This window comes from Brachyistius frenatus, unplaced genomic scaffold, assembly GCF_029030835.1.
Source record: "Brachyistius frenatus isolate BFR_SWC_R1_liver_20210118 unplaced genomic scaffold, ASM2903083v1 Contig_17, whole genome shotgun sequence".
NCBI classification, from domain to species: domain Eukaryota; kingdom Metazoa; phylum Chordata; class Actinopteri; family Embiotocidae; genus Brachyistius; species Brachyistius frenatus.
The window spans coordinates 2759318-2785778 of NW_027210616.1; the positions used below are offsets into that span (position 1 = coordinate 2759318).

The 26461-nt window shown below is 40.8% G+C and overlaps 2 protein-coding genes across 5 annotated transcripts in view; one reads left to right on the forward strand and one right to left on the reverse strand.

The window, feature by feature from the left end:
* The window catches only part of drp2 (dystrophin related protein 2), a 151757-nt gene extending 140087 nt beyond the window's left edge, over positions 1-11670 (forward strand). For 2 of the 4 annotated variants that reach the window (XM_069694298.1, XM_069694299.1), the window contains exons 20-24: positions 2593-2739; positions 4554-4806; positions 7389-7506; positions 7700-7786; positions 8185-11670. In XM_069694298.1, the coding sequence (XP_069550399.1) occupies positions 2593-2739; positions 4554-4806; positions 7389-7506; positions 7700-7786; positions 8185-8204 (625 nt within the window). In that variant the 3' untranslated portion in view covers positions 8205-11670. Of the gene's footprint in view, positions 1-325; positions 385-2592; positions 2740-4553; positions 4807-7388; positions 7507-7699; positions 7787-8184 lie in introns of those variants that run through there. The other 2 variants (XM_069694301.1, XM_069694302.1) reach the window with 2 other exon arrangements.
* Positions 11671-11737: 67 nt separating this feature from the next.
* LOC138618683 (uncharacterized) lies at positions 11738-25403 on the reverse strand. The gene is made up of 8 exons (XM_069694596.1): positions 25302-25403; positions 23809-23988; positions 23264-23452; positions 22078-22254; positions 21364-21505; positions 16793-17415; positions 15989-16130; positions 11738-12650 (listed from the first exon to the last, which is right to left on the reverse strand). The coding sequence occupies exons 1-8, from the start codon at positions 25401-25403 to the stop codon at positions 11944-11946; spliced, it is 2262 nt and encodes a 753-aa protein (XP_069550697.1). The 3' UTR covers positions 11738-11943.
* Positions 25404-26461: the final 1058 nt, after the last annotated feature.

Sequence of the window (26461 nt, forward strand, 5' to 3'; positions counted from 1 at the left end):
GCATGCACACACTCCATCATCCACATACCTGCTGCGTTTAATCTATGTGGCTCTGTGTAGACGAACAAAGCGCGCATGTGTGTGTATGTATGTGTTTGAACAAGCTGGCTGAGTGGTGGGCGATGATGTGGTTACAGCAGCCAGAGCAATAAGGATGTTTGATGTGAATGAGGCCGTCGGTCCTCATTGTGAACAGTTGAGAAAGTGGTTAGGATTGTTTGAGATCACGGTTTTGTGTGTGTCCATGTCTTATTTTGTTGACATCAGTCAACCGTTTCCTCCATCTCTGAGATGGTTTTCCTTTTTTTTTTATTGCGCTGTAAAGTCAAGGTTGCATGCCCAGCAGCTCTTTGCAAAGTGTTGTTTGGTCTTTTAGGGCTCTAGGTGTGTGCCTGTGTGTGTGCATTGTGAAGTATGCTCATTATTTCTTTTCAGATGTGTTTTATGTTTGTCTACTTTGAGAGAGGGAGGTAATTGACACCACATTGGGAGCTAGTCTTGGGCTCTGACAAAACTACAATACTTCACAGTGCACAATACTTTTTTACTATTGACATCTGTGCTTCTCAAGCCTGCTCTCAATGTCTTTGTTGCTATGTGCATGCATCTAGAGTGTTGCTTGGATGGAGCTTTGTCACAAAAGTGTATGTATATCTGTTCAAGCACATGGTATTTTCATCTCTGTCTGTGTATACGTCTATGCCTGAAACTGTTTGTATGCATGCCATTTCACTACTACCCTTTGTGTGTAGCGGTGTTGTTTTCTGCTCTTGTGGCCTTTTATCTTATTGTTCTTATCCTGCACACTCGTCTTTCTGTCTGTCAATGCCTCTGGTTGTTTTCTGCTGCATGGCCCTGTACATGCTGCTGTGCTATCTGGGCCTCCAGCTGGTGTTTGGTTGGCATCATGCTGTTTTCTGTCTTCAGCCATGCTGCCTGTGTGTGCAGCCTTCACCTTCCACCTGTATACGTTGTTCTGAGTTCACTGCACTAATTGGCAGGTGACATGTAAAAATAGTACTTAAACCTTCAGTCTTCCTTTTGAGAGAGTCCATGTTATAATCAATTAATATATTTGTGATATTTTGATCATTTTGTTTAAAATATATTTTTAATTGCGTACCAGAATTATTCAATACACATCATATATTTATTTTCATATTTATTGAACTTGCAAATAGTTTTATTGCCTCAATCTCTACTAAAGTACTGAGACACTTAACTGCAAGTTAATCTACAGCTACAGCAATGTTGGCAGGCTACTGTAAGCCAGCTATAAAGTAGGTTAAGTTGATCATAATTATGCAGATACTATTTCACACTGTTATAATAACGTAACAATGGGAGCAGCTTTTAAAGATATATATTTTTCTGGTGCAATATATACACACACATAAAACTCACATCAGAAGTTTTGTGTAAAAAATAATACCAGAGGAGTAAATTAAATGGAATTTACAAAAAACACTGAATGTCCCTGACAAAAGTAAGATAGACCCCTATAGATTTCCACAAGGAAATTCCAACAAAAATGTCTCAGTAGTAAAAGTAAGTAAAAATATATACATACAAGTTTTGAGCAGGAGAAACTGGAAAAAAAACGTGATTTTTAGGAATACATTGAAATGCAGTGGGGTAATTGTGTTAAGTATGTTCTCCGAAATCACATTTCTTATAGTAGCACAGTGCTGCGACTAAGGTGGATCTTGTCGTTTCTAGACATAATCAGTCTGTTTGAACTAGGCCTGCAGTATAAATACCTCTGTGATGTATAACATATCACAACAATACCAAGTCTGGAAAATCCCTTCCGACTCCATCCCTCCCCTGGCCTGCTGCTTCCTGAGGCTCCACCCACATAATCTATGCCAGTTTACCTCTATGAGCAAAGAAACCTGGCAGGCCTCCTGATGGATACTTTCAAAGTTCACACTGTGCAAATTAAAATTTAGAAACCTATTCCAAACAAATTCTTTAAAACAAAAAAGTAGAAATTCTGTGGCCTTGCTCATCTGCCCAAACAGATTAACCACTGATTTGATCCTGGCGCTAGACTCTCCTCGTAGAACTGTACCCATCCTAAAAGCCTGAAACTTTCTTTTAACATTGGCTCGATAAAGTAGTTGGCTTTGTTGGCAAAAGCACTACATAACATAAAAACTGAAACAACTGTTTTTCCATTACGATAATTTCCAAACATTCACAGATCCATTTATTGTTTAGCAGTCATAGGCCCACTATCATAGAGCTGCATAACGTTTATTGTTCCGATGTCAATACAATTTTTATTATTTGGGCAATATATGTAGGTGTAGCTTAAGATGCACCTTTTAATAAACGTGAGTGTGTATTTAATGGTCTGGTGAGCCAAGTTTATGGCACAACATTTAATATTTGGACTGTGAACCTGGCAGTGTCCCATCCCGTTGTGTGTCTTGTCATGTTTCATTGTGTCCTGTAACACCTTACCTCGTCCTGCTGTCCTTGCCTTGCTTTGGCCTGTCTGCTCTCCCATGCCATTGGCTCTGCTTTGTGCTGCTGGTGGCTGTGTGCTGGTGGCTCAGTGTGCTGTCTCCTGTGTGGGGGACTCAGGGATGAAGATCAGTACCTCCTGCGTCACTCCAGCCCAGCCCTGGACCATGACTCACCCTGCGGACAGCACATGCTGCTGGCTCACTTGGAGCACCAGGACAAGGAGCAGCTCCAATGCACCCTGGCCCGCCTGGAGAACGAGAACAGGTCTGTGTTTAAGAGTCTGGGTCCAAGTTGTTTTCTTAATTCTTTTTTTTCTTAATAAAAGTACACCAAATCCATCACATACACAAAACTTGACATATCTTTGTCATTTTTTAGCGTTCTGGGTTTGATTTACTTACAGTTTTGATTGAGGCCTAGATAAAGATTTGGAATAAAACTTTGCAGTAGACATACACGTTTGGTTTAGGATGTGATTTTCATCAGAAAAGCTCCTCACAAGCATAATAACACAAATATGTGTTTGTTAATCTGGATATATTACACTCCTTTCAGTATGCCTGCTGCCATTTGAAAATGTTATTTAGAGAGTAAACCTTTTTAAACAGCCTGAAGAAAATCTGAAACTTTTTCTGAATGCAAACCTGACAATAAAGTCTGTAAAAAAAACCTTGTAAACCATGCTTCAGTTTGACAGTTTGTTGGTGTCCTGCAGAAGGAAAACAAAGAGCCCATTAAGAGTTGATTAGCGTGATACAAGTGTAGAGCATCTTTAAAACACAAGATGTTAATGCCTGAATTTGAATTAATGTGCTAGAGGCTCAGGCATTTTCCATAAATGAGGCAAATTCATTTCTCCTTTCCGCTTAATTGGCTACCAGAGGCATCCTTTATGTGAATGATTCATGTGAATAAATTTCTGTTGTCCTTAGTTTGGTAGTGACCTTTTCCACACACAGCGAAATACAGCCGCGTACACTTGTGCCCTTTGGTTGTCTGAAACCTTGACCCACTTCAGTTTTCCTACAAAGTGTGTTTCCTGTTAGAGTGTGCTCTGTTGCCCTTGTTAATGACTAGAGTGGCTGATGTAGCTTACTTTATATGCTGCTCTGTGTGATTGTTGTATCACAATAATAAACTAATATCAGATATTAACATCAAATTACTTCTTTTTAGGACTCTTGATTTCTTTTGGGAGTCTGGACCCTATCTAATAGTTTAAAAAGAAATCTAAACTATACATGTATTTAACATCATACACCATACCTGTAGGATTTTAGGAGAACTATATTATACTTATTACTATTATTTATAAACCTGACTATAAGCTGATATCATGTTTCAGCAGTCCACTACAAAAAAAATTATATATTACCACTATGGCTTTCACAACAATTAAATTTTAGTTGATAATGAATTGTCATAAAAATAATTGGAATTAACACTTTAATTATCTTTTTTTTGGTATCATTTTATACCACTTCTAATCATATAAGCCCAACTCCTAGCTCAATAGTACACATGCTGTAAAACTTATGAAGATGAAGTGGCGTTTGGCTTTGCAGCTAAACCCATAATGTTGATATCAATAGATGCTTTTCAAAATACAAAGTAAAGCACCTTAACATAGACATTTGGTAACACTAATCTCCACTCATGTGCCATTAAACCACAGCAGAAGAAGCGAATGTAACGACATGACATCACTGAATGAATGCCAATCAAACGTCAAACATGTAGTGCTGGAAATATGACATATCTGTTAGTTTCATTCAGCTATTATTGGACAGATGAATCCCACAAACAACAGATATGAAAGGCTGATTATTGTAGCTTAAATTCAAATGAAGATGATTGCTCTCCATGTGGTTAGTTGCCAACGACACATTTGCACCTTGCTGCACTGTTGAATGTGAAGTGAAATTATTCTAATTGTGTAATTCATTAACACAAATTGTCAGATTATTATGCGTATGTGCATTTTTATTAGTAAATATCTCTATGTTTGAATTTGTTTTGTGTGCTGCACCAGCAAGTTGAATGTTTTCTTCCATCTGTCCTCCACTGCGGGTCCTCAGGGTGCTGCAGGGCGAGTACAGGCGGCTCAAGTGGAAGCACGAAGAGGCGGCATCAGTTCCCATGCTGACTGAGGCTGGAGAGGGCGGCCCGGGTTCACCCACAGAGGGAGGGCAGCAGGACGAGGAGCTCCTGGCCGAGGCGCGAGTCCTCCGGCAACACAAGACACGCCTGGAGACCCGCATGCAGATCCTGGAGGACCACAACAAACAGCTGGAGTCGCAGCTGCACAGGCTCAGGGAGCTACTGCTACAGGTACCGCAGCACACCTCTGGGAGAGGCCTGGTGATGGGGTGTCAAGGAGAGATGAACAGTGATGTGAATACTTGGCTGAAGAAAGTATAATTCAAGATTATGTTCTTGGGTACTTTTACTATTAATTCTCTAGATTTCAGAGGGACATATTCTAGAATTGAATCCGCTTTACAGCAACTATAGTCACTTGTTACTAGGTAGATTCACAAAATATTTGATCATTCTCAAAACAAAACAAAAAAATTGGGGTTATATGTTATTTTAAAGGTCTTTTACTTCCTTCTAATTTCCTGAAGGTTTCTTAAAAAAAATAATTTGATACTAATATCAGATAAAAAAAAAAGGGGCAAAGTTATTTTTCTATTTAATTAAGTTTGTGTCATTTAATTATATATTTCCAAAATATTTCATAAAAAGAACTGCTCCATTTAAACCTAAGTAAATATGTATTTATTACTGTTTTATTATTGGAAACTTAATTCTTCATAGATATTGAATTGGGATTTTGTTTGCAGATATATTTATAGTCCCCCTTCACTCAAAAAAAAAAAAAAATCTGGTTGTTCCTCCAGTTGAGTGTTTGAGCGTGACTGTGCAGAATGATGCAGAGTGTAAAACTTTAAACCTCTTTTCACAATCATCTGCTGAAGGGAGAAAGTGAAAATCTGATTTTAAGTGGCCCATCACCATGGTATGTGACTACAGTGAAGTATGAGATCTTGTGTCACAGTTAAACCTCTGAAATTAAATTGACTTGCATATTTTTAGATGAAGGAATTATTAATGAATGAGAAAGAGAAGATGTCATTTTAAAGATTTTTACTCAATAATAATATTTTTGGAGAAAAAACTTATCGCACATTATTTTTTACAGTATTTTATATACATCTTAAAACATGTCTAATATATAAAAAAAATTCACTGACAGTCTTACCAACAGTCTCAAGGTTGCAGTAGCTTAACATGAATTGGAAGTATACAAACTCATAGTCTGTAACTGTTGCCTCATGGGAATTTATAGATCCATACATAAAAGCGTTACAAGTAAAGACTGATAACTTCAGCCTAATACATCAATAATAATGATTAATTGTATGACATCCATAATCATATAGCACATTAGCTGTAGCTATTCTGTATTCTGTATAAGTATATTTGATTATTTTCAAGTAATACTTTGTCATTTTTACTTTACTTACTGCACGGGTTTTAATATAACAGAATATTAGATTTACCAAATATACAAAGACTATCACCACGTAATTCATGTTGATGGATGAAATGAGTAACTAAAAGCAATTTAGCTAAATTAAAGTTTTTCATAATATGACCTCCTCCCATGTGTAATGGAAATCTTAGATTTGGAGTAAAGAAGTGAAAGGAGATTGCCTTAAATGAAAAAACAGAGTTTAGTACTAAGAGACACGAACAGTCGCCTGATCCAACCCTATAGATACTACCGGGTTCACTAGCCGCATCTTCTATTTTAAAGAGCTCTGCTTAATTGCATCACCTATACTTCTTGCAAGTTGCTGTCGCTGCAGTTTGATTAAATGGCAAAAAGAGACAAGTTCAATTTCAGTGATTTTCAACATTTGTATGCGTGACGTCAATTAGCACAGTCCTTCAAATACATTCATAAAAGTACAAAAAAGGCAAAGATGGTACTCGTAGGAAAGGGAGGACAAAGAAGTGCGGTACATGTGGAGAAGTGCAGTACAAAGAGAGTTAAGAAAGAGGATGCGTCTGGAGCGTCATATACTAGGATTTTCAGCAGTATAAAAGAAAGGTATGACAAAGAGATGGATGGCAGAGTGGGAGCAGACACGTACTGGTTAGTATAATGACCACGTTTAAATTGTTAACAGTGGGAGTATCGAAATTGCATACTCAAGCCACTGAATAAAGGAAGCAGAGGGAGTGAGGTGACGCGAGGATGCTTCTTCTTCAGGTTAAAAATATGGATATTGAGAGTAAAGACAAAAGAAAATGTGGCAGGGGAGGAGGAAGTACATATTTAAATTCCTTTCTCCCCGGACCAATATCATAGTTTAATTTCCTCAGAAAATAAAATCTGTAGAATCTGCCTCTGAAGAAGTATATATATAATATGTATGAATCCCTCCCTGTCTCTGCAGACACCGCTGCCTCACTGCAGCAACTGAACTATCTCACCTCGAGAGTATTGCTACAGTGTTGCTAAAAACAATACAAAAGACGGTGTGTTGTGTATAATATCCTCGAGAGTTACATTATGCATCTTTGATTGTGATTTGAGACTTTCCTCCATCTCTGTCGCTGTGTTTTCTGGAATGCTGCAGTGTGCAGTGCTATTCCCCATCTTTTCATCTGTCTATCAAAGCACATATCACAGTAACCTGAACAGCTGTTGGGCAGAACGGCCTTCTTTTAGAATAATCCTTCTCAGAGATGTGACTCTGCTGGCTGAGTAACGTCATAATAACATCACATGCATTAATACGTGAAAGGCTAAATGGCTCTGGGGTCTAAAACTTGATGGATATGAGGTATTATTTGAATGATAATAAGTCTTTTTTTTTTTTTTTTTTTTTTTAAAACAGCCCAAAGATGATTCAGAGGCCAATGGATCAGAACCATCAACCCTGTCCTCTCCTGTGTCTGGAGGGGGTCACCACGGGGAGCCGGCCAGCAGAGAGACTACTGACACTGAAGCAGCAGGTCAGCGACGTGCTGCCGAGCCCAGATACATGCACGCATGTTGAATGAGAAACCATGCGTCCTTCACCTCCCATCCTAACCTGTGTGTGTGTGTGTGTGTGTGTGTGTGTGTGTGTGTGTGTGTGTGTGTGTGTGTGTGTGTGTGTGTGTGTGTGTGTGTGTGTGTGCGTGCGCGTGCGCACGTTTTCGCCAGGAGATTATTTGGAGCATGAGCAGGACACGGTGTTGCAGCTCCAGGAGGTCATTGAGCAGCTCAGAAACGTCTTCCCTTCAGAACCAGGTGAGCTCATCTTGGCTGCACGAATTTCTGCCGCCGTAGTGCTCGACACTTCAGAGGCAGACTCTTTGCTCCTCTGTGGCCCTTGGGAGTGTGAGAGATGGAGAGGAGAGCAAATATGTACTGCTGCGGATCGATAGTCGGTGGGGGGAGGGAGAGGGAGATTCAATGGCAAAGCGGAGCAATAAGATAAGAGAGAGACAGAGCGTCACTGTCACACTCTTTACAAGCTGTCCCGTTGCATTTAAAACTCAATTTGCAAGGCAAGCCAAAGCCTGTAACTTGAACAAAGAAGGGGATTCTTATAATTATAGCCTTCTCATTTGTAGCCAAGAACATTTTCTTGGTCTTTCGCATGTGTTTCTAAACTTGAAAAAGCTTTTCCTTTTTCTTAATTTCAGGCACCACCTCACACATCTAACCCTGAGAGGGTCTGAAGGAGCAGAGAGAGAAGTTGAAAGGACGCCTGATGGCAGAGGGAGGAGCTCTACAAGGCTGAGGTCAGGCCACAATACACCGGGCCGGCGACCACTGCAGCAGCTCTGATACTCTACTGGAACTCTGTGCACTAAAAGCCTTTTTCATGCAAACTGCTGAAGGCTCACGCTGATGTCCTTTTGGCCAGGCCAGGCAGTGCTTCGTAACTTCAGCGGCACAGCCTGACAACATGTTAACGAGCCAAAGGAAACTAACGTTAGCAGCAGGTCAGGGAGAGATTAAAGGAAAATGCCCAGCCAAGACACTGTGCTTACCAGTATTTGTGTAGTCGTTCAGAGGTGTGAAGCTTTATATCAGTCCACAGCACAAATTGGACCTTCCATGAAAAATAACTTTAAAACATGCAAAAAGAAATAGGAAGGATAATCCCTTGTTTTGTCAAAATGCCTGTATCTTCAGTGTTTGTGGGGGGGGGGGGGGGGGGTTTCTCCTCGAGTGTGTTATCATGGTTGTTATTTTTGAGTTTTGAAAGGAGGTGGTTAGCTGAAGCTCGCTCGTGTAAACTAGATCGGGGCTGGGCTGACTGTGTTTCATGTGGCTACGTGGTGCAGATTGTCGAGGAGTTGACAGCACCCACAACGAGCTTATTTACTTTGTGAGAGTGACACATCATCAGTTAAATCCACGATTTATTTAAGACAGCCAAAGTGCCCGCTAGCACAGCGCCTCTGTATGCACACACTGTTCCTCTAATCCTCTCAAACTGCTTGTCGGTCTCATTTCTCGCCCCTCCTAAGTGAGCCCTTTACGCCCATGCAGAACCAACTACGCGCGCACGCACACACACACACACACACACACACACACACACACACACACACACACACACACTTCCCGCATTATGCAAAAGTACACAAATTGGTCCCTGCATGATCAATAACGTGTTGTGCTGCATTATTTAAAAAAACAAACAAAATAAAAAACAGCGCACACTTTCATTAAATCCTCATCTCTTGGACTCGCAGGATTCAGACACGTTCTCAGTTTTGAGCCAATTTGTATTGTGGGATTGGGGTTTGGTTGAGGAAATGTCTGCCGATAAATATCAGCATGCAGGCCTCTGCTGTGGGATCTTAGTGTTCTCCTGCTGTGTGCAGAGAAAGAGAAAGAAGGAGCTCAAGGCTGAAGCTCTTCTTTCTCTCCGTGAGGCCAATTCCACACACTACGGGGGGGGGGGGGGGGTACGAGGCACACCACCACAACGCAGTCCTGCGCCGACTTTATCCTTAATAATCCCTTCATTCCATGTAGATTTGAAAAAGAACAGTAGCTATTGACTCTATAAGAGTCATTTCCCCTCGCTAATGCACACTTAATTGCTTTTAGATTTACAAGAGGATGCGTCGTTGAAATGGCTTTGCCCTCATCATGTCGGGGTCGTAGAGTGCATTCTGTTCTAAATATAGCACAGTCAATTAATGCCTTAAAACCAAACTCAATCCGTATCAGACAAGAGTTAGTCTGTCTGGACGTTTTTTATATTGTCGGTTATGTTTTATAGTCATGGAAAGAGGTTGCGTCATGAGGTTTGTGTATCAGTGTGTGTCAATCCCCGAACGGGTGTGTGGTTGACTGGAAGTGACAGGAGGGAGGACAAAGTGTGGATCACAGCGTGTGGACATCCATAGATTGAAACTTGTTAAATAAGGATTTTATGAAGCCGTAATGCCGCGGACACTTGGAGGGACTAAAGATCTGAGACAAGAGAGGAAACTAGGGGGGAAAAAAAGCTTTCCATTTATTGCTTGAGGGCTGGTGGGAGAGATCCACTTTGATGTGCCTGCCACAGCAAAATCTTCATTGTTTCAGGCAAACTCTCGTCCTGTTTCTGAAGCTCTGGCTCTGTGTGTTTCTCTGCGATCATACCACCTAATTCTCAGTAAAAAAAAAAGATGGAGAAATACACAGAGAGGAACTCATCCTAAACCTTAAAAGAGGCCCTCTGACCTCGCATACATGAGTCTGAAACCCATGTGCTGCATTCATTATGGGCTCCCCTTCCGGGCACATTGCACTCACGTTTGACACCATACTCCTCAGTGCTTGCTGCCTGTTAGTTTTGATACAGTTGCTAGGGAACTGTCCTCAAGGACGCAGTTGCACAGTTTGGTGAGTTGGAAAGATGATGTGCCGTTCATAATACAAATGCTAATAGCCTTATGGGAAGCAAGAGAGAGCGTCTTGTTTCCCAAACAGTACTCTCCTTCTCTTCACGTCCACCTCCACTGAAGCCTGCCACTGTTTAGCTGCTGAAGACAGTCATTATTTGCTGAATCCGTCTCCGCATCAGCACTGGCTGAGAATTTGTTTCGTTAAAACTCTCAGAAGTCAGAACAAAGAGTAGCCGCTCAGCTTGCAGGAGAAGAAGAAAAAAAAAAAGCCATGACAAGTAATGTCTTTTCATATAGACATTCATCTATTGGTATTTACACATCTCATTACACATTGATAATTACCCTCTCGCCCTCAGTTTCTTCATGCTTTTGTGTGTGGTTACACCAAATGATGTAACAGTGACAGGTTGTGGAAAAGAAGAGGAGGCATTACCCACAGGGCTGCATGTCAACTTTGTGTTATGTTTATTTTAAGACGCTATACAGTATGATAGAGTAACATACTGCACTTCTTTGCTGCTGTTTGACACAGACACCTAAACTGATGATGATGATCAAGCTGCAGGAGAGTCAAACAACAGGTCTCATCTCTGTGATCATCTGAAGTCTGATCCATGTACACATTTCTAAACTGCTAGCTCCCTTTATTACCCCCCCCACACACACACACACATACACATATACCAACACACCCCCTTCTCCCTGAGACATGACTGAAGCTGTGTGATTGCAGAAAAAGGCCCTCCACAGAGGCCACAGTCACCCTAGAGAACACTGCTATCACTGTTCAGAAGTGTGTTGCTGCATGTAGTCGGCCAACACGCTAACAACCACGATCATTACCCTCCTGCCTTTGCATCAGACCCTCCCCTCCCGTGTTCGCCATTATGCTTCTGAGCATGTAACAAGGACACATGATACGCTCGTATGTCACATAACAGGGCAATGAATCACCTAACCTCAAACTAGGTCTTGATAACACTAACATATGTTGACACTCATACCTTACTGGTGAACTGAGGTTTCTCTTTCTTTTCTTTTTTTTTAAATCACCATTAATATACCTCATTAATCATTTCAAATGTTTATTGTTAAACAGTTTTGATGTTCTGTTACCGTCCAGAATGCAAACACTTCTTGCAGTCTTTTCTCTGGAGTTTTTAATCTGTATAAAGAAAAAGTTTTCTGAAGAAAGGCTTTTTACTGTAATAACAAGTGGGTTACTGGCTGCTTTCTACTCTTTGTGTACAGAAATAAAACTTTGTATTTGGCAAACTGCTTGCCTGCCTGTGCTTTTAATGTGACTGCAGTTATCCCCTTTGAGAATTGAATAATGAAACTTAACTCAGAACGGTGCCAAATACAGGCTGTTTATATATTTTTTTTCTTTGTGTGTTTATATTTGGATTTTGATGTAGCAGAACCAATATTTGCTCTTGTTTTTCTCCTCTGTTCACATTGCTTTTCTTTCTCAATTGTTAGGTCTGCTTATGTCTTTGCCCCCAGCTTCACTTGTGACCTTTGGTGGTACAAAAGACCATTTTAGAGCTATTCTGAATTTCCTGTCTTACCACAAGTGGCTTTGCTCTCTGGGCTTGTTTTGCTTGTGTTCGGTGCAACCCTTGATTGGCATTTGACCTTCTTTCTGCCCTTATCACGTGCTGATCTCTTGCTCGCCACTTTATCTTTGACTGGGCTGGTGGGCGCAGGATCACTATCTTTATCTGATGCTCCATTATCTGGTGCACCTGGCGTGGCTTCATGAACCACGACCCTCTCTGTGTTTTCATTATCAAACCCCTCTCCACTCACTCTCCCACACTCTGGCTCTGTATTACTGTGCTCTGCCTTCACATCTGGATTTTTCTCTGTTTCTGTGTTATCCGCTCCGTCTGTCTCAGCAGGGGGGAGTTTCTCTGAGCTTTCCGTCTGCCGAATCTCACTATCATGAGTCTTCTTATCCGCTTCAGTTTTTTCTTTGGCTTTTGGAGCACATTTGACATTCTTCTTTCTCGCTGCAGTCTTGGCCTCGTTTCCCCCGGGCCCCCACTTCTCCTGCGTTGTATCCCAGTAAGTCTTGTTCTGCCTGGCATGCATGGTGCGCATGCGCTGTCCCAGCTTCTTCAGTTCCTGGCGAACAAAGGGCTTGAACTTTGGGTCTAACCTCTCCACCATGTCAAAGTCCTTCTGGGCTTTGTCCTCATTGCATAATGCGGCATGAGCTTGTGCCCTCTGGTACAGTGCCTTAAAGTTACCTGTGTAGTGTAAGAAAAGAGAGCAAATAAGGGTCAGCAAGAATAAAACAGGAGAGCAGTAAAACTAACAGTTAAAGGTAAAACAAACTAGAGGGAGGATGAAGTAATGACAGAGACAGACAAAAAAGGAGAAGGCTGAAGGGGAGTAAATGAAGGAAAAACAAAATTGTAAGAACAAGTGTTTCAGATCAGCCTCAACTATAAATATTCCATCATAACAGAAACATAAAGAGAAATTAAAACTGCAAGCAGTGATATGATGGCCCTCGCACGCTGCACGTCGGGGATCCAGCGGGTCGGGGCCGCCGGCTCCCCGACGTGCAGCACATGAGGCTCCACATATTCCCGCTTTCAGTTTTAATTTTTTTCTCGATCTCATTCCTTATTCTTCTTAAAGAAAATTACCCTTTTTTTGGCGGCTTTAACATCTTCAAAAACTCATGAAAGTTGGTGCCTGACGCATGTGCAAGGTTTCGTGAGGTTTGGAGCATCGTTTGACCTTAAACCTCAACTTCCTGTGTCACATCAAAACATCAAACTTGGCCGCATCGCCCTGGCTATACTATATACTATATCCTATATACTACATACTACATACTATATACTATATACTATATACTATGTTCAAAAATGACTTTTGGGTCACTTTTTGGACAACATGCCATAGTAGGACTTTTTTTCCCTATTTTGAATGACATCCTATAGTATGACTTTATTTTCCTATTTTGAACGACATGATATAGTATGACATTTTTTTCTGATTTTGAACGACATGCCAAAGTATGACTTCTTTTCCATATTTTGGACGACATGCCTGTATGACTTTTTTTCTGATTTTGGACAACATGCTATAGTATGACTTTTTATTCCAAATTTTAGACGACATGCTATAGTATGACTTTTTTTCTGATTTAGGACGACATGCTATAGTGACTTTTTTTCTGATTTTGGACGACATGCCAAAGTATGACTTTTTATTCCAAATTTTGGATGACATGCTATAGTATAACTTTTTTTTCACAATTTGGACGACATTTTCATATATTGGACTACATTTTAAATAATACTACATGGTATAGTATAGGTTTAATTCATATTTTCAACCACATCAGCTGACTTTTTTCATATTTTGGACAACATGACTTTTTTTTCCATATTTTGGACGACATGCAAAATAGTATATACATATATATATATATATAGTATAGTATGACAAAATAAATGTCATACTATAGTATGACATTTATTTTAATATTTTGGAAGACATTTTAAATAATACTACATGCTATAGTATAACTTGTATTCATATTTTCAACGACATCACGTGACTTTTTATTCATATTTCAAACGATATGATGATATGTCACAATGCAGACCTTTTCCTGGGAAGATTGATGGTGCAGTGGTTATCACAGTTGCCTCTCAGTCAAAAGGTTTGGGGTTCAAGCCACCCTTTTGACTTTCAAAAATTTAAAATATCAAAGTTTGCCACATCACCATGACCTTTGACGGTAACGCACAGGCTTCTCAATATATCATCATCAACATGTTAAGGCTATTCTTACCCGAATTTAAGTTCACATGATCAACCAGCTTGCGAAGCAATAGAAAGTATGAAATATTTAATTTCCAGTTGCCAGCAGGGGGCGCTATGACTATGGGCGAATAATACCATACAGGTTTATTCAGTGCCGGACTTTTATCAGGGATGTAGCGTTTAAGGAAGATTGTAATAGGTACATAAAAGTTACAGCAACTTGTAGTTTCATGGCGAGACGCTCAAAATGGCCACAACGCCACAGGCACACCGTTGGACGAAAACAAATCCCTTTGATAACTTTTCATCTCCCAAGTGTTAAGATAGGACAGACAAAACTTCAGGTTGGTACGTCAAAATCTGTAGGAGGAGTTCGTTAAAATACAACACGTGCGAATAGCCAAAAAAGGAGACTAAATTCAAAATGGCAGACTTCCTGTTTAGTTGAGGTCATGCTGCCAAGAGACTTTTTTGTACATCTCGGTGTTATATTTTGGTGCATGTAGATGAAACTAGGTGCTGCAGTTTAGGGGGCACTAGCGAGCCATCTGGCCACGCCCACTCACAAAACACATCAGATGTATTGTCTCACCACGCCAGATGTATGTGCCACATTTCATGAGGTTTCAAGCATCCTTTGACCTTAAACATCAACTTCCTGTGACACAGCGAAACGTCAGACATTGCCGCATCGCCACGGGGACGCCCTTGGACAAAGTCAAACGAATTTCTCAATATATCATCATCAACGTGTTTAAGCTATTCTGATGTGATCAACCGGCTCGACGTAGCATGTGAAAGTATGAAAAATTGAATTTCCAGTTGCCACCACGGGGTGCTATGACTGAGTGAATAGTACCATCCAGATGTGTTCAGGGTCGGACTGTTATCATACCTGCAACGTTTGGAGGAGTTCCGTCCATGTACATACGATTTATAGCAACTTGTAGTTTCATGGCGAGACGCTCAAAATGGCCACCACGTCACATGCACACCGATCGATGAAAACTAATTCTTTTGATAATCTTTCATCCCAAACATGTTAAGAGTGAACTGACTCAATTTCAAGTTGGTCCGACAAAATCTGTAGGAGGAATTTGTTAAAGTACAACATGTGCGAATCGCCCAAAATGGCCGACTTCTTGTTGAGGTGACGTAATGGTGCAATGGAAAAAATTTTGTACGTCTAGGTGTGATACACATGTCCACCGAGTTTGGTGCATGTAGGTGAAACTAGGTGAAACTAGGTGCTGGGGCTGCAGTTTAGGGGGTGCTAGCGAGCTATTTGGCCATGCCCACTCGAAACTCAACTAAAATAAAAATAAATTTCGCCAAGAGACACGCGTACACGCTGGTACACAGTTTTTGAATACGATAGAGCTGCCAAAATTGCAGTTCTTTGCAGAGAAAAATAAGGAACGAGAATAATAATTCCTTGGATAACAATAGGGCTTTTGCACCATCGGTGCTCGGGCCCTAAAAAAAATTATGAATTTTTGACTGATGTCCACGAGTGGGTGCCAGGGGAACAAACGGGAGACACAGCATTGCAGTTGTGAATGTTTGGTTTCTTCTTTCCCTGGTAAACAGTGAGCTCAAGGATTGTTGCAGTGTGAAGGCAGTTATTTGCTGAGGTCCAGGCATCCCATCTTTATATTTCTCAAATTATAAATGTTGCGCAAAACAAAAGTAACCCCAAGTATACTTGTGTACCTTTTTTTTTTTCTTTTTTTTAAATCAAAATAAGACTTCGGTTTCCTCCCCAGTGACAAACTCCCATCTTCACATTAACATATATTACCTTTATGCTTCTTCAGCAGCTTGTTGTTGAGTTCCACCACTTGCTGGTATTGCTTCAGCTCCAGCATGCAGTGGCTGAGGTTGAGAGTCAGCGGAAGACGCACTTTCTCCAGCGACTCCCAGTCTTCGCCCAGCCGATCCACCTGCTGAGAGAGCAGTGTGGGATGATGAGGGTCGAGGAGGTGATGGTGGTGATAGATGGGAGAGGAAATGTTGACAAGATGAAACAAAAAGGAAAAGAATGCGAGGACAGAAATAGAGACAGCGACATAAAGGGTTGGGAGGAGGCATGAAGAAGATTGGCTGAAGAAGATGATAAGAGAGAGGAGGCAGAGAAAAGTAAGGAGGAGGAGAAATAAAGACGGAGTAGGATGGGTTGACATGAAGAGGAAGTTTGTTGTGTGTGAATTAAAGGCGTGAGGGAGTTGGACAGTGAGGCGTGGCAGAGGAGAGGGAGATAAAGAAAGAGAAAAGAAGCCGAAGCGAGCGCTGTGACAGTCATATCTCTGTGGATAGCCATTATTTTTAGAGCTCGTTCTCTGCACTTCACTCTGCCAGCATACCTACAATGCCACAGCTGCTCTTCAGTTAAAAAAAAAAAAACAAAACAGCCACAATGACAGTTGATTATTGTTTACGAGGCACAGCGAGCCACAATCCTTTGGAAAAACGACTTTCTGGCATGCTGGAAGTGGTAGTCGTTAAAGCAGGAATCCATCCTGATGTCCATCTGGACATTGTCATGACAACAAAAAGCTTTGTTTTGCATTTTTTTCCCCCCAGAATTTCTAATTCTCAGACTTACCTTATTTTGAAGGAAGTCCACATATTCTAAAGCCTCCTTGAATTTCACAGAAGCTTCCTGAAAATGGTTTTCTTTAATGAGGAAGTTTCCTTCGTTCTGCAGCAACATGACCAGTCGTAACATCTGCTGCCAGTCTTTCCCCTCGGTTTTCGTACAAGCGTTTAGATCAGTCGCAGAAGATGTTGCTTCCTCTTTGATGCCTGTTCCCTCCGTTGGTGTAGCCTTGTTTTCTCCAAGTTCCTCTTGATGAACTTCAGCACATTTGAATGGAGACTTGTCTGAAACACTTTCTTCCACTTTTTTCGCTTCGGTCGCACTTTCAACGTCTTCTTGTTTTACCTTCTCGATCCCTCCTTCCGCCTTCTCCTCCTCATCCTGTCGTTCTCCCTCCTCATTGTCTTCTTCATTTTCGTTCTCCTTTTTCTCCAGCATGTTCCAGTATTTCTCCTTCTCCTCCCAGTACTTCTCCTTCATGCTCTCTGACAGGGCCTTCAGCTCTCGACTGACAAGCAAAGCCAGAGTGACGTCCAGGTGAGCCACCATGTTGAAATCTCTCCGGGCTTCCTTTTCGTTCCACACAGCAGCGTGGGCCTTTGCTCTCTTGTAGTAGCCCTTCACACAGTCTGAGAAACAGAAAGAACAAAACATGGAAAAACTGTTATTGATGTCTCTCCGAGATATTCAATAATAAATCTGGTCTGTCTGCTGAAGCTGAAGTGGTGATTTGTCTGCATTTAGAACAGAAAGTAGGGGCGCACTTGTCTATTTCTCACCTGCAAAGTTTGAAAACAAACAATACATACATACTGCATCTTTATTCCTCACTAAAGCCTTAAATCTTAAAGCAAAGGTTTTATATGTTGTAATAAACGCTCATTTGATTTCCGGCAGAGTTAGATGAGACTCACTCAACTTCACACAAAAAGTAGAAACACGGGGACACAGCTCACCTGGTTCTGCCCAACATAAAATAATTCACTTCTACAGCTCACTAATTAACACATTGTTTTGTGTGTAAGAAAAAAGGGTGCAAAATGACAACTTACTGTTGTTTTGTCTGCAAGCATTTGTCTAGCATATAACTCCCTGTAAAATGGTGAATGTCGTTTTTATGCCTCAGAACTGGTGACAGCCTTTGCTGGAGCTGTTAAGCTTTTTAGTTTTTCGTCCCATTCTTGTGAACGCGGTATCTCAGGAACGCCTTAAGGGAATTTGTACAAATTTGGCACAAACCTTCAATTGCGAGGATGAACTGATCAAAATTTAGTAGTTAAAGGTCAAAGGTCACTGTGACCTCACAAACCATTTTTGTTGCCATGACTCAAGAATTCATATATCAATTATGATAAAAAAAATTTCTCACAAATGTCTAACAGGATAAGTTAATGATGTGATGACATTTGGTCAAAGGTCAACCTCACTGTGACATCAAAATGTTCTGCAAAAACACTTAACTGGCCATTATTCAACACCATGGTGATAATTCTAGTTACTCTTTTTTTGCACGGACTAAACAAAATATAAACATAGCAGGCTAAATAGAGCGCTTTAGACATGTTGGTGGGATTTGTTACCAGGTGAACTGTTGCCAGTCTTTGTGCTAAACTAAGTTGAAATGCTGCAAGTTGTAGCCTTATATTTAACCAAGTGATATGAAAGTCAATCTCCTCATCTAACTCCACACTAAAAGCATGGCCGGCATGTGAGGCTCCTCTTGGATTACATGAGTAGCCGTGGGTTTGGCAGTACAATTCCCAGGGCTGCCCCGACTGTAAGACCCTCAGTACTGTCAACCTCAGCCCTCCTACACACAGCGGCAACATGCAGCAGCCACTGCAGCCAACCCAGAACAGGCATCAGACCCCCGAGCTGTCAGCTTTTTATCACATTTCCAAATTACTGTTTGTGCTCATATGCCAGTCTTTGTGCTAAACTAAGTTGATATGCTGCAAGCCGTAGCCTTATATTTAACCAAATGACATGAAAGTCAATCTCCTCATCTAACTCCACACCAAAAGGCAAATAAGTGCATTTTCCAAAATTGAATATGCGTGGACACACTTGGACACTATATTTTGTCACACACTGCCATGCCTCTGTGCTTGGTTTAGATACCCGCTGAAGGCTCCATTTTTCTGTTCCTTTGCATTTAATGTCCTGTCTCTGCTAAATTTTCATTCAGCCAACAGTTAAGCAGATAGTATCGCCCATGGCAAAAGCAGAGACAGTGCAGCCTTTTCTAGACAGGGTTGAAGGAATGGAACAGCGGCAGAGTGGCTGACTTGAATTGAGACAGACAGCATGATAGTGATGACAGGGGGAATAACAGCAAGGAGAAGAATGAGAAGTGTAGAAGAAAAGGAGAACAAAGTGTGGAGAGCTGGTAGTTGAAACTAAAGAAATAGCTGGGAAAGGATTGGAAAAGGGACAACAAAGCAGTAGAAAGGGAAAAGATGGGGTAGCAATTGTGCAGCTTTGTGACAACTGCTCGAACTAGTGGAGCTCACCATTTTCACGCTTCACTTCCTGCTTACTAATAAGCAAGTTTACTCCCGTCCTCCTCATGCCACACACACAGCCATGTTTCCATCACTTCAGAGAAAATTACAATAACTTACATTTATTTCCTAGAGTTACCCTGTCCCTAACCATATTTATTATTACCTTCACTCTACCCACAACATGAGTGATACAAACACACATGCCCACAAATGTCTAATAACTAAGTCCTGTAAAACTGAAAACCCAGGCTGAGGAATAGGGTGTAAAATAAAGACTGCCTCAGTGGATGCTGTCTCTGGGTGAGGGGCATAATTCATGAGGCTCTGAAGTCGGGACTATGCCGGCATGTGAGGCTCCTCTAGGATTATATGAGTAGCCATGGGTTTGACAGTACAATTCCCAGGGCTGCGCCAACTGTAAAACCCTCAGTACTGTCAACCTCAGCCCTCCTACACGCAGCGGCAAACCCAGAACAGCCATCAGACCCCCGACCTGTCAGCTTTTTACAACATTTCAGAATTACTGTTAGGGTTCATATGCAGCAGTGGAAAGTAATGTGCACAGACCAACTTCTTACCCATCATTCTGCAGCATTTCATGCAACTTGATTACAAAGAATAGTTTGACATTTGAGGAATGTTGGCTTTATCACCAAGACGTGGATACAAAATTTTTTTATTTCCACTCTGCTTCACATGCAACAAACAACAGTCTTCACCCAAGAGATGTTACAAAAACTACAAGTGGAAAATAGTCAAGGTAGCTGTTTCCACTTGCTCACAGTCTTCGTACTAAGCGAACATAATCGCATCTTGACTTTCCTTTTATACTTGAGGGACAGAGATAAATTACATCTCACTTTTGTCAAAAAAGTGAAAAAGCATAGTTATTCAAATGTTGAAAGGTCAATTACAGATGAAAATTTGCACTCAACTACATCTAGCTATGGCAAAAGTTCAATGATGGCTGCAGTTATGTTAAAATTATGGCACATTCCGGCAGATTTTATGTTCAAGTTTGCTCTGAATCTTTATTCACCAGATTTATCAGAGTTTTGAGCAGGATGTTTATAAAGAAAACTAAAGCCCAACCAATTTATTGGTTTGCTGATTTTATCGGCCAAGATTGACCTGGCACACATGTATCAGTATCTGTGTATATGTTGTCTGATATGAAAACTTTTTCTTACAGAACATAAAGTGAAAAAGATGGTTGGGGTAATTTAGAAATTGTTCTATTTGTGTCTTGTTTTTTTAAAAAAAAAATATATATAATTATTCAATTAAAAAATTACAGCTATTTATAATTTTACATTCCCAGTGATGTCCACTGTTTCAGTGTACTGATGTCACTTTGGACCAAAACAAAGTATTGTTAAACAGTAAAATATCCTACCTCCATTACATATCTTTGTAATTTTTGTACTTCCAAATATGTCAGCTGCCCTAAAAATCCAGTATAGGTCAAGCGCTAAAGAAACCCCATCCCTGTTCTCAAGCTTGTATGGGCACAAAATAAATCTGTAGGGCTTCAAAATACCACAAACATTCTCTCAAGATGGGGATTTCTTAAACTTGTACAACTCTATACAGTATAAATGAAGATATCTATGCTATAAAAGATCTCCTTACATTTTAAGAAGTAAGGACACTTGTATATAAATTACACTAGCACAGCTAACAAAAGCTGATAGCAAGAATGTTGCTTCTTTTCTTTTTTTTCCTGAAGAATTTGTGGACATCTGTAACTTTGGGGTTAGAGCATGGGGGGACATACAGTACGTTTGCTGGTTCACGTCTCTGGCGGAAAGTGAGTGAATAACAATCTTACCATATTGTACTACTTTTGTGCACAGGATTAACCCTGGTGACTCCAATGAAGCTGTTCCGCTCAGTGGTTTGACTGATGCAACTGTGTGAATGTTAAGTAATAGAAAAAACTGGAAAAATAAATAAATAGGGTGCTCTGTCAGTTCTCCCTGAAAACCTGTTTCAGTGCGGAAAATAACAATAAATTAGTAATCAGAATGAAACCTTTACAGTTATTTTTAAGCCAGCGTTTCCCTTTACCTTTATGTTTCTCCAGCAGTTCAGTGGTGTGCTCTATCACTTCATAGAACTCCTCCAGCTCCAACATACACTGGCAGTAGTTTAACTCCAGGGGGACAATCATTCGACCCAAGTTAATGTAGTCGACATCGCCCGGCATCTCCTATACACACACACACACACACACATGCAGAGAAGAAATAACAAAGACATGTTCATGGTGCTGCTATGTTGCTTGGCAGCTCCTACACATATTTGAACCATTTATGTGAATCCAGTAGGTTTAAACATTTTCACACAGATTAGAAAATGACATGGCTTTGGGATAGTAAAACAGACCAGAGGCATCATCTCTGCCCCAACAGAGCTTTACTAGCTGCTTGCATGTAGGCCAACTATCTGTAAGCCTTCAATATCAAAGTTTCTAAAGCTGCCAAAAAAACCTCAACCTGTATGCTCTCTTATCAAAATATCTCACAACTTCCCTTCTCCCAGTATTCCTCCGTCTTTACACCCCTCTATGATTCTACAGTCCTCCACAGCTCTCCCTCCTCTTTCCTTTGCTAGCACTCCCACCCGACCGCATGTAATCAGGGCCACAGAGCAAAACAGGAAAACAGGAATCTCCACATGGAAAAGAATGTGTCACATGTCCCAAAAAGCTAAAATCCTGACGAAACCTCAAAATTCACAAGCTGGCACAGCATCCACTTTCTTCCCTCGTTCTTCCCTCACCCTGGACTGGACCGTTTTCAGCAGCAGGACGGCTTCTTTGTACTTGCTGGCCGCCTCTCTGAATTTTCTCTGCTTGACCAACATGTTTCCCTGCATGTGGAGCGTTGGCACCGTCTGCAGCTTCTCATCCTTCTCCATCATCCATGACTCCCTCTGGTAGGACAAAGGGTCTCCTACCTGGAAGCAGCAGCCGCAGGAGGAGAAGGAATGGAACAAAAATGTCAAAGGGAGAAAAACTCCAATGATGCAAGTGAATGTGAAACAGGTACAAAGAAGTTCTCAAGTATTTAAATACAACTTCGAGGCACTTGTTATTTACAGTTTATGGTACTTTATACTTCTGCTCAACTACAACTACATTACAGAAGAAAATTTTTACTTTTCTTTAGATTTATTTAAACGCTATATTTAATTGTTAATCTGATTTTACACTAAGTTGCTAATTATTAGTTGTTGTTGTTTTTTTTTTACAAATTAAAGGCTCTGGATTTCCACACAGCTGTTTAAAGGTATGGGGCTGATTATAGCTGCTCAGGTTGGAATTTGACTTTCTAGCACCAGATCATTTGTGTGCATAAAATATTATCTTGTGTACACAAGGGTTAAAATAAGTCATTTTTCAGGAGCTCTTCAGGGGCTTTACCACTTTGATGTTAGCCATTATACACAGTACATTTACTTTGGATAAATTTTGCTAGCAGTACTTTGAATGTGTCACTGTTACTTACCGGTATGTATTTACATATTGAGGTATCACTAATTTTACCTTAAGATTCTAAATTCTTCCTCCTCTGAAGAGTTGTCAACTCATGTATAGAAAGAAACAACTGTGAAATTTTCCAAAACAGGAGAGATTTAATTTCCTGTCACTGCTGCTGGACCCCCTGATGAGTCTCAGGCTTCTTCTGAATAATATGTTATTTCAAAGCTGAATGTTTCAGCCAAAGAGGGACTTGAAGGTTGTCTGTGCCTGTCAGTTGGCTTCAGAAAATAGTGTGTCACTTCTCAGAAAATGCAAGGATTAGTAGTTAAATGAGTCTTTTTTTTACTGTCTGCCGATGTTTACGATTGCTAAAATATGAGAGGAGTTGTTTATTGAAAAGAATCAGAAGACAGCTGATTGTTCAACAATGTCTGCTTTCGTTTGTCACAGTGTGTGTGTGTGTGTTTTGCTGCTGGTGCTTACCTGCAGCAGCTCCATGATAAATATAAGAGGCTGAGGAGTTCGCATTATCTCATCTAGCTCTGGAAAACCAGTGGAGTGATAGTAGAACATGTTTCCCATACCGCACATGTGTCTCTGGCCCTCGAGGGGGTCTTTCCCTTGAGCAATGAGCCTCATTCCCTTGGACACGATGGGGTACAGGCCTGTGTGCTGCGAAAATTAGCACATCAACAAAAACATGAACATAGGGTCTAAAACAAGACATAAAGCCAGTTAATCACGCTAACGCCCTGCTGCTGGCACCCTGTGCCAATCAGTCCTACAAAGAAAAACAGTGGCCAGATTTTACTTGCAAATTGTATTTTTCTCCAGAAGGAAAAACATTAAAATTTGCACAAAAGATTGCTCTGTTTGTGTTTATCATACTGAGCATGTAGGATGCTCCAGAAGGTTGATTCATGCGCATTTCAATGAGGAGTAAAAGCTTCCCTTCTTTGCCCATGGACATTTATTAGGACCTCTCAGGGGCCTCAGAATGTATGCCCGCAGTCTGTAATTCAACTCACAACGGCATCACACCAGAACTCAGCCACCTCTCCGAGCCTCATGGACATCAGCAGGGTCTCCCAGACTTCCAACTTGAACATCTTTCCGACAAAGATCTCGGCAGGTCTGCTGGCCAGTCGGCTGTCATCGATGACCGTCCGCTCAAAGTTGTCCAGGAGCGTCTGGAAATGGAAAACAATCTTGGATGGGAAGAGAGAGTGAAAAGCAGTAAGAACAGAGTGGAGATCAGTGAAGGAAACTACCCTTGGTGGGTGCTTCACAAGGCCTATTAAAGTGGATACTGGGTGTATTTTTCATCAAAATATGCAATAAATAAATCAGTATAAACTTATTGTAAAAGAAAAAAATTATGATGCTGTACTGTTTGTCTACTTAGGTCACTATTTCGTAGAGTTCTTGTGGGGAAGAATCCTCCATGGGATTATAGTCAGGAAGCCTTTCAATGATTCATACATCTTTTCAAAGTCCATAAATGTTAATGTGTTGCATTGACAGCAAACGTAACGATCCTTTTAATCACTGGCTCAGAAACGATTCCAGTGAATTAAAAAAACAAACCAAAAAAAAAACAGCATTTGTATATTTGGCATGCAGTTAACCCATGTTTTTCCTCACTTTCTTAATTATAGTGAAGAACTCTTACAGAGTTTGTGTTTGACATTCTACAGATAAAAAAAAAATAAAAAAAATGAAATAAATACAATTGATCTAACAATGTGTAGTTGTTAAGAGTTTTATGATTTGCTTGTTTTCTCCTGTCGCCCTTTTATCTTATTATTTCTTTAATCTTTAATTTTCTTTATTCACAGTAATGACTTTTGATCTGAGTGCTGTCAGGATATATTTCTCACACTTCTTATGCAACACAGAAATGTCAGTTTTCATTTAGTTTTGTGAGCGTTTGCGTACATGTGAAAGCGTCAACTTCACCCTGACTGTAAAATTATGTTGGATCCATGTAACCCTCTATTTATAGCCTGACAGATTGTGCATAATGGTCTGATAACTGTGTGAGCACCTGGGAATCACCTCACACAGGAGGGAACATGCACACACACTACATAAAAAAAAGGACACACAGGTAAATAGAAATTCATGCTGGCACTGTCATGGAAAATATGCCACGTTGTCCAGGCTCGGAGCCATATGGCTGGATGTGGCTAAGAAGGGAATAAGGTGGAAGACCAGCAGATCAGTGGATGAACAGAAACAAAGACACAGTGCCAAAAAACATGTTGCAATTTGGTTGACCAAATGTTTGCTCTGTGTGTGTGAGTCAAATACAGAATACATTTTCTCACTTTATGAATAATTCAACAGATTGTAATTGAAGCGGCCAAAGCAACACACAGCTAAAAATAGATGCTTTCCCCCCCCCCTGTGGAACATTAATTACATGGCAGTGATGATTATAAAGGGATCATTCTTGCCAACATACTGGTTTTAAATTTAGCATCATTTAGGTAATCAGGCTAAGTGTGAATTAAGGTACCTTTGTTCCAGGTGGAAAGTGAGGCAGTGGTCCTGTTCCCCCAGCCAGAATTTTCTTCCTGACTCCTGGGTGGTTGAGAAGGTATGTCTCCTCCATTGTCATGCTGCCTCTCTCTGAAAAAGTGTGTGTGTTGTCAAGATTTATTTTTCCCCTCTAGGCGTGTGCTCTTCTGGCTTTATAGTTAGCTGGGTTGGCTGGTTTGCTGCTCTCTGACAGATGGCCGGATTAGGCTGGGTTTGGAGGTGGCTACTTTAATCTGAGGAGCTAATCCCAAGCCTACCCCTGCGATTGGTGGGGCAATCCCTGCAGGAAGGAGATGGAGAGGCGGGTATGACCACTGGGGCCAGAATCATGAGGATGAGAAAGGCCCAGATCATTCTCGAACAAGTAAAGATCATTCTGGAAGGACAGTTCTCTGATGACGTGATAATGGATTAGTGATGCAACTGCTCGGACATTGGAAGCCCGGACATCTGATGGAAAAATAATGAACTCATCATACTTGTCAAATGTTTGTCTATCCGTTGCACAACATGGTTCTATAGTCTCAGTTACAACGTCTCTGTACCTTTATCTTATGACCTATGACCTCACTCAGTACTGTCTACAAAATCAGATATACAGAGTGAATGGGGGTGACTGTCAACTGTTTGTCACACTGTATACACTGTATATAAGCTGAACTAAACATCCAAAAACATGCACCTCAGGTCAGGTTACCTGGCGCTGCGCTAGTGGCAGCCTGCTGCAGCATCTCCCCCCTGAGAGCCCCCCCTGCTGTAGTGAAGAAATTTCCCCTCGGGGATTAATAAAGTGTATAAAATTTAAAAAAAATTAAAAAAAAACTACAGAGGAGAGACTTCGAGCAATGCTGGACATCTTTCTTTGAGTGTACATGTATTTGCTCCTTCTTGCAAGAATAAATGTCCGATATGTTTGATTTTGAATCAAGCCTCTGAGTAATTTTTCTAACAACATCATATAGGTTAGTGGAAAAGAAGTAGCCCTGGAACTTTTGATAGTGACAGTAAATTTGAACTCATGCCACGACAAATTTTTATGTTGATTATTGAATAACTAGAATTACTGCCTCGCGGTTGTCTTAAGTGTTTCAAATAACCTGTGTTGTGATTTGGCGCTATATAAATAAAATTGAATTG

Bases quoted from the DNA above. Each gene is read 5' to 3' on its own strand.
- LOC138618683 (XM_069694596.1), bottom strand. From the start codon at position 25,403: ATGACAATGGAGGAGACATACCTTCTCAACCACCCAGGAGTCAGGAAG. The intron at 23,989-25,301 runs GTACCTTAATTC...TTCCCATCCAAG, and splicing joins ACTTTCCACCTGGAACAAAG to ATTGTTTTCCATTTCCAGAC. The intron at 17,416-21,363 runs GTAAAGGGAAAC...TCTGTTTCTCAG, and splicing joins ACTGCTGGAGAAACATAAAG to ACTGTGTGAAGGGCTACTAC.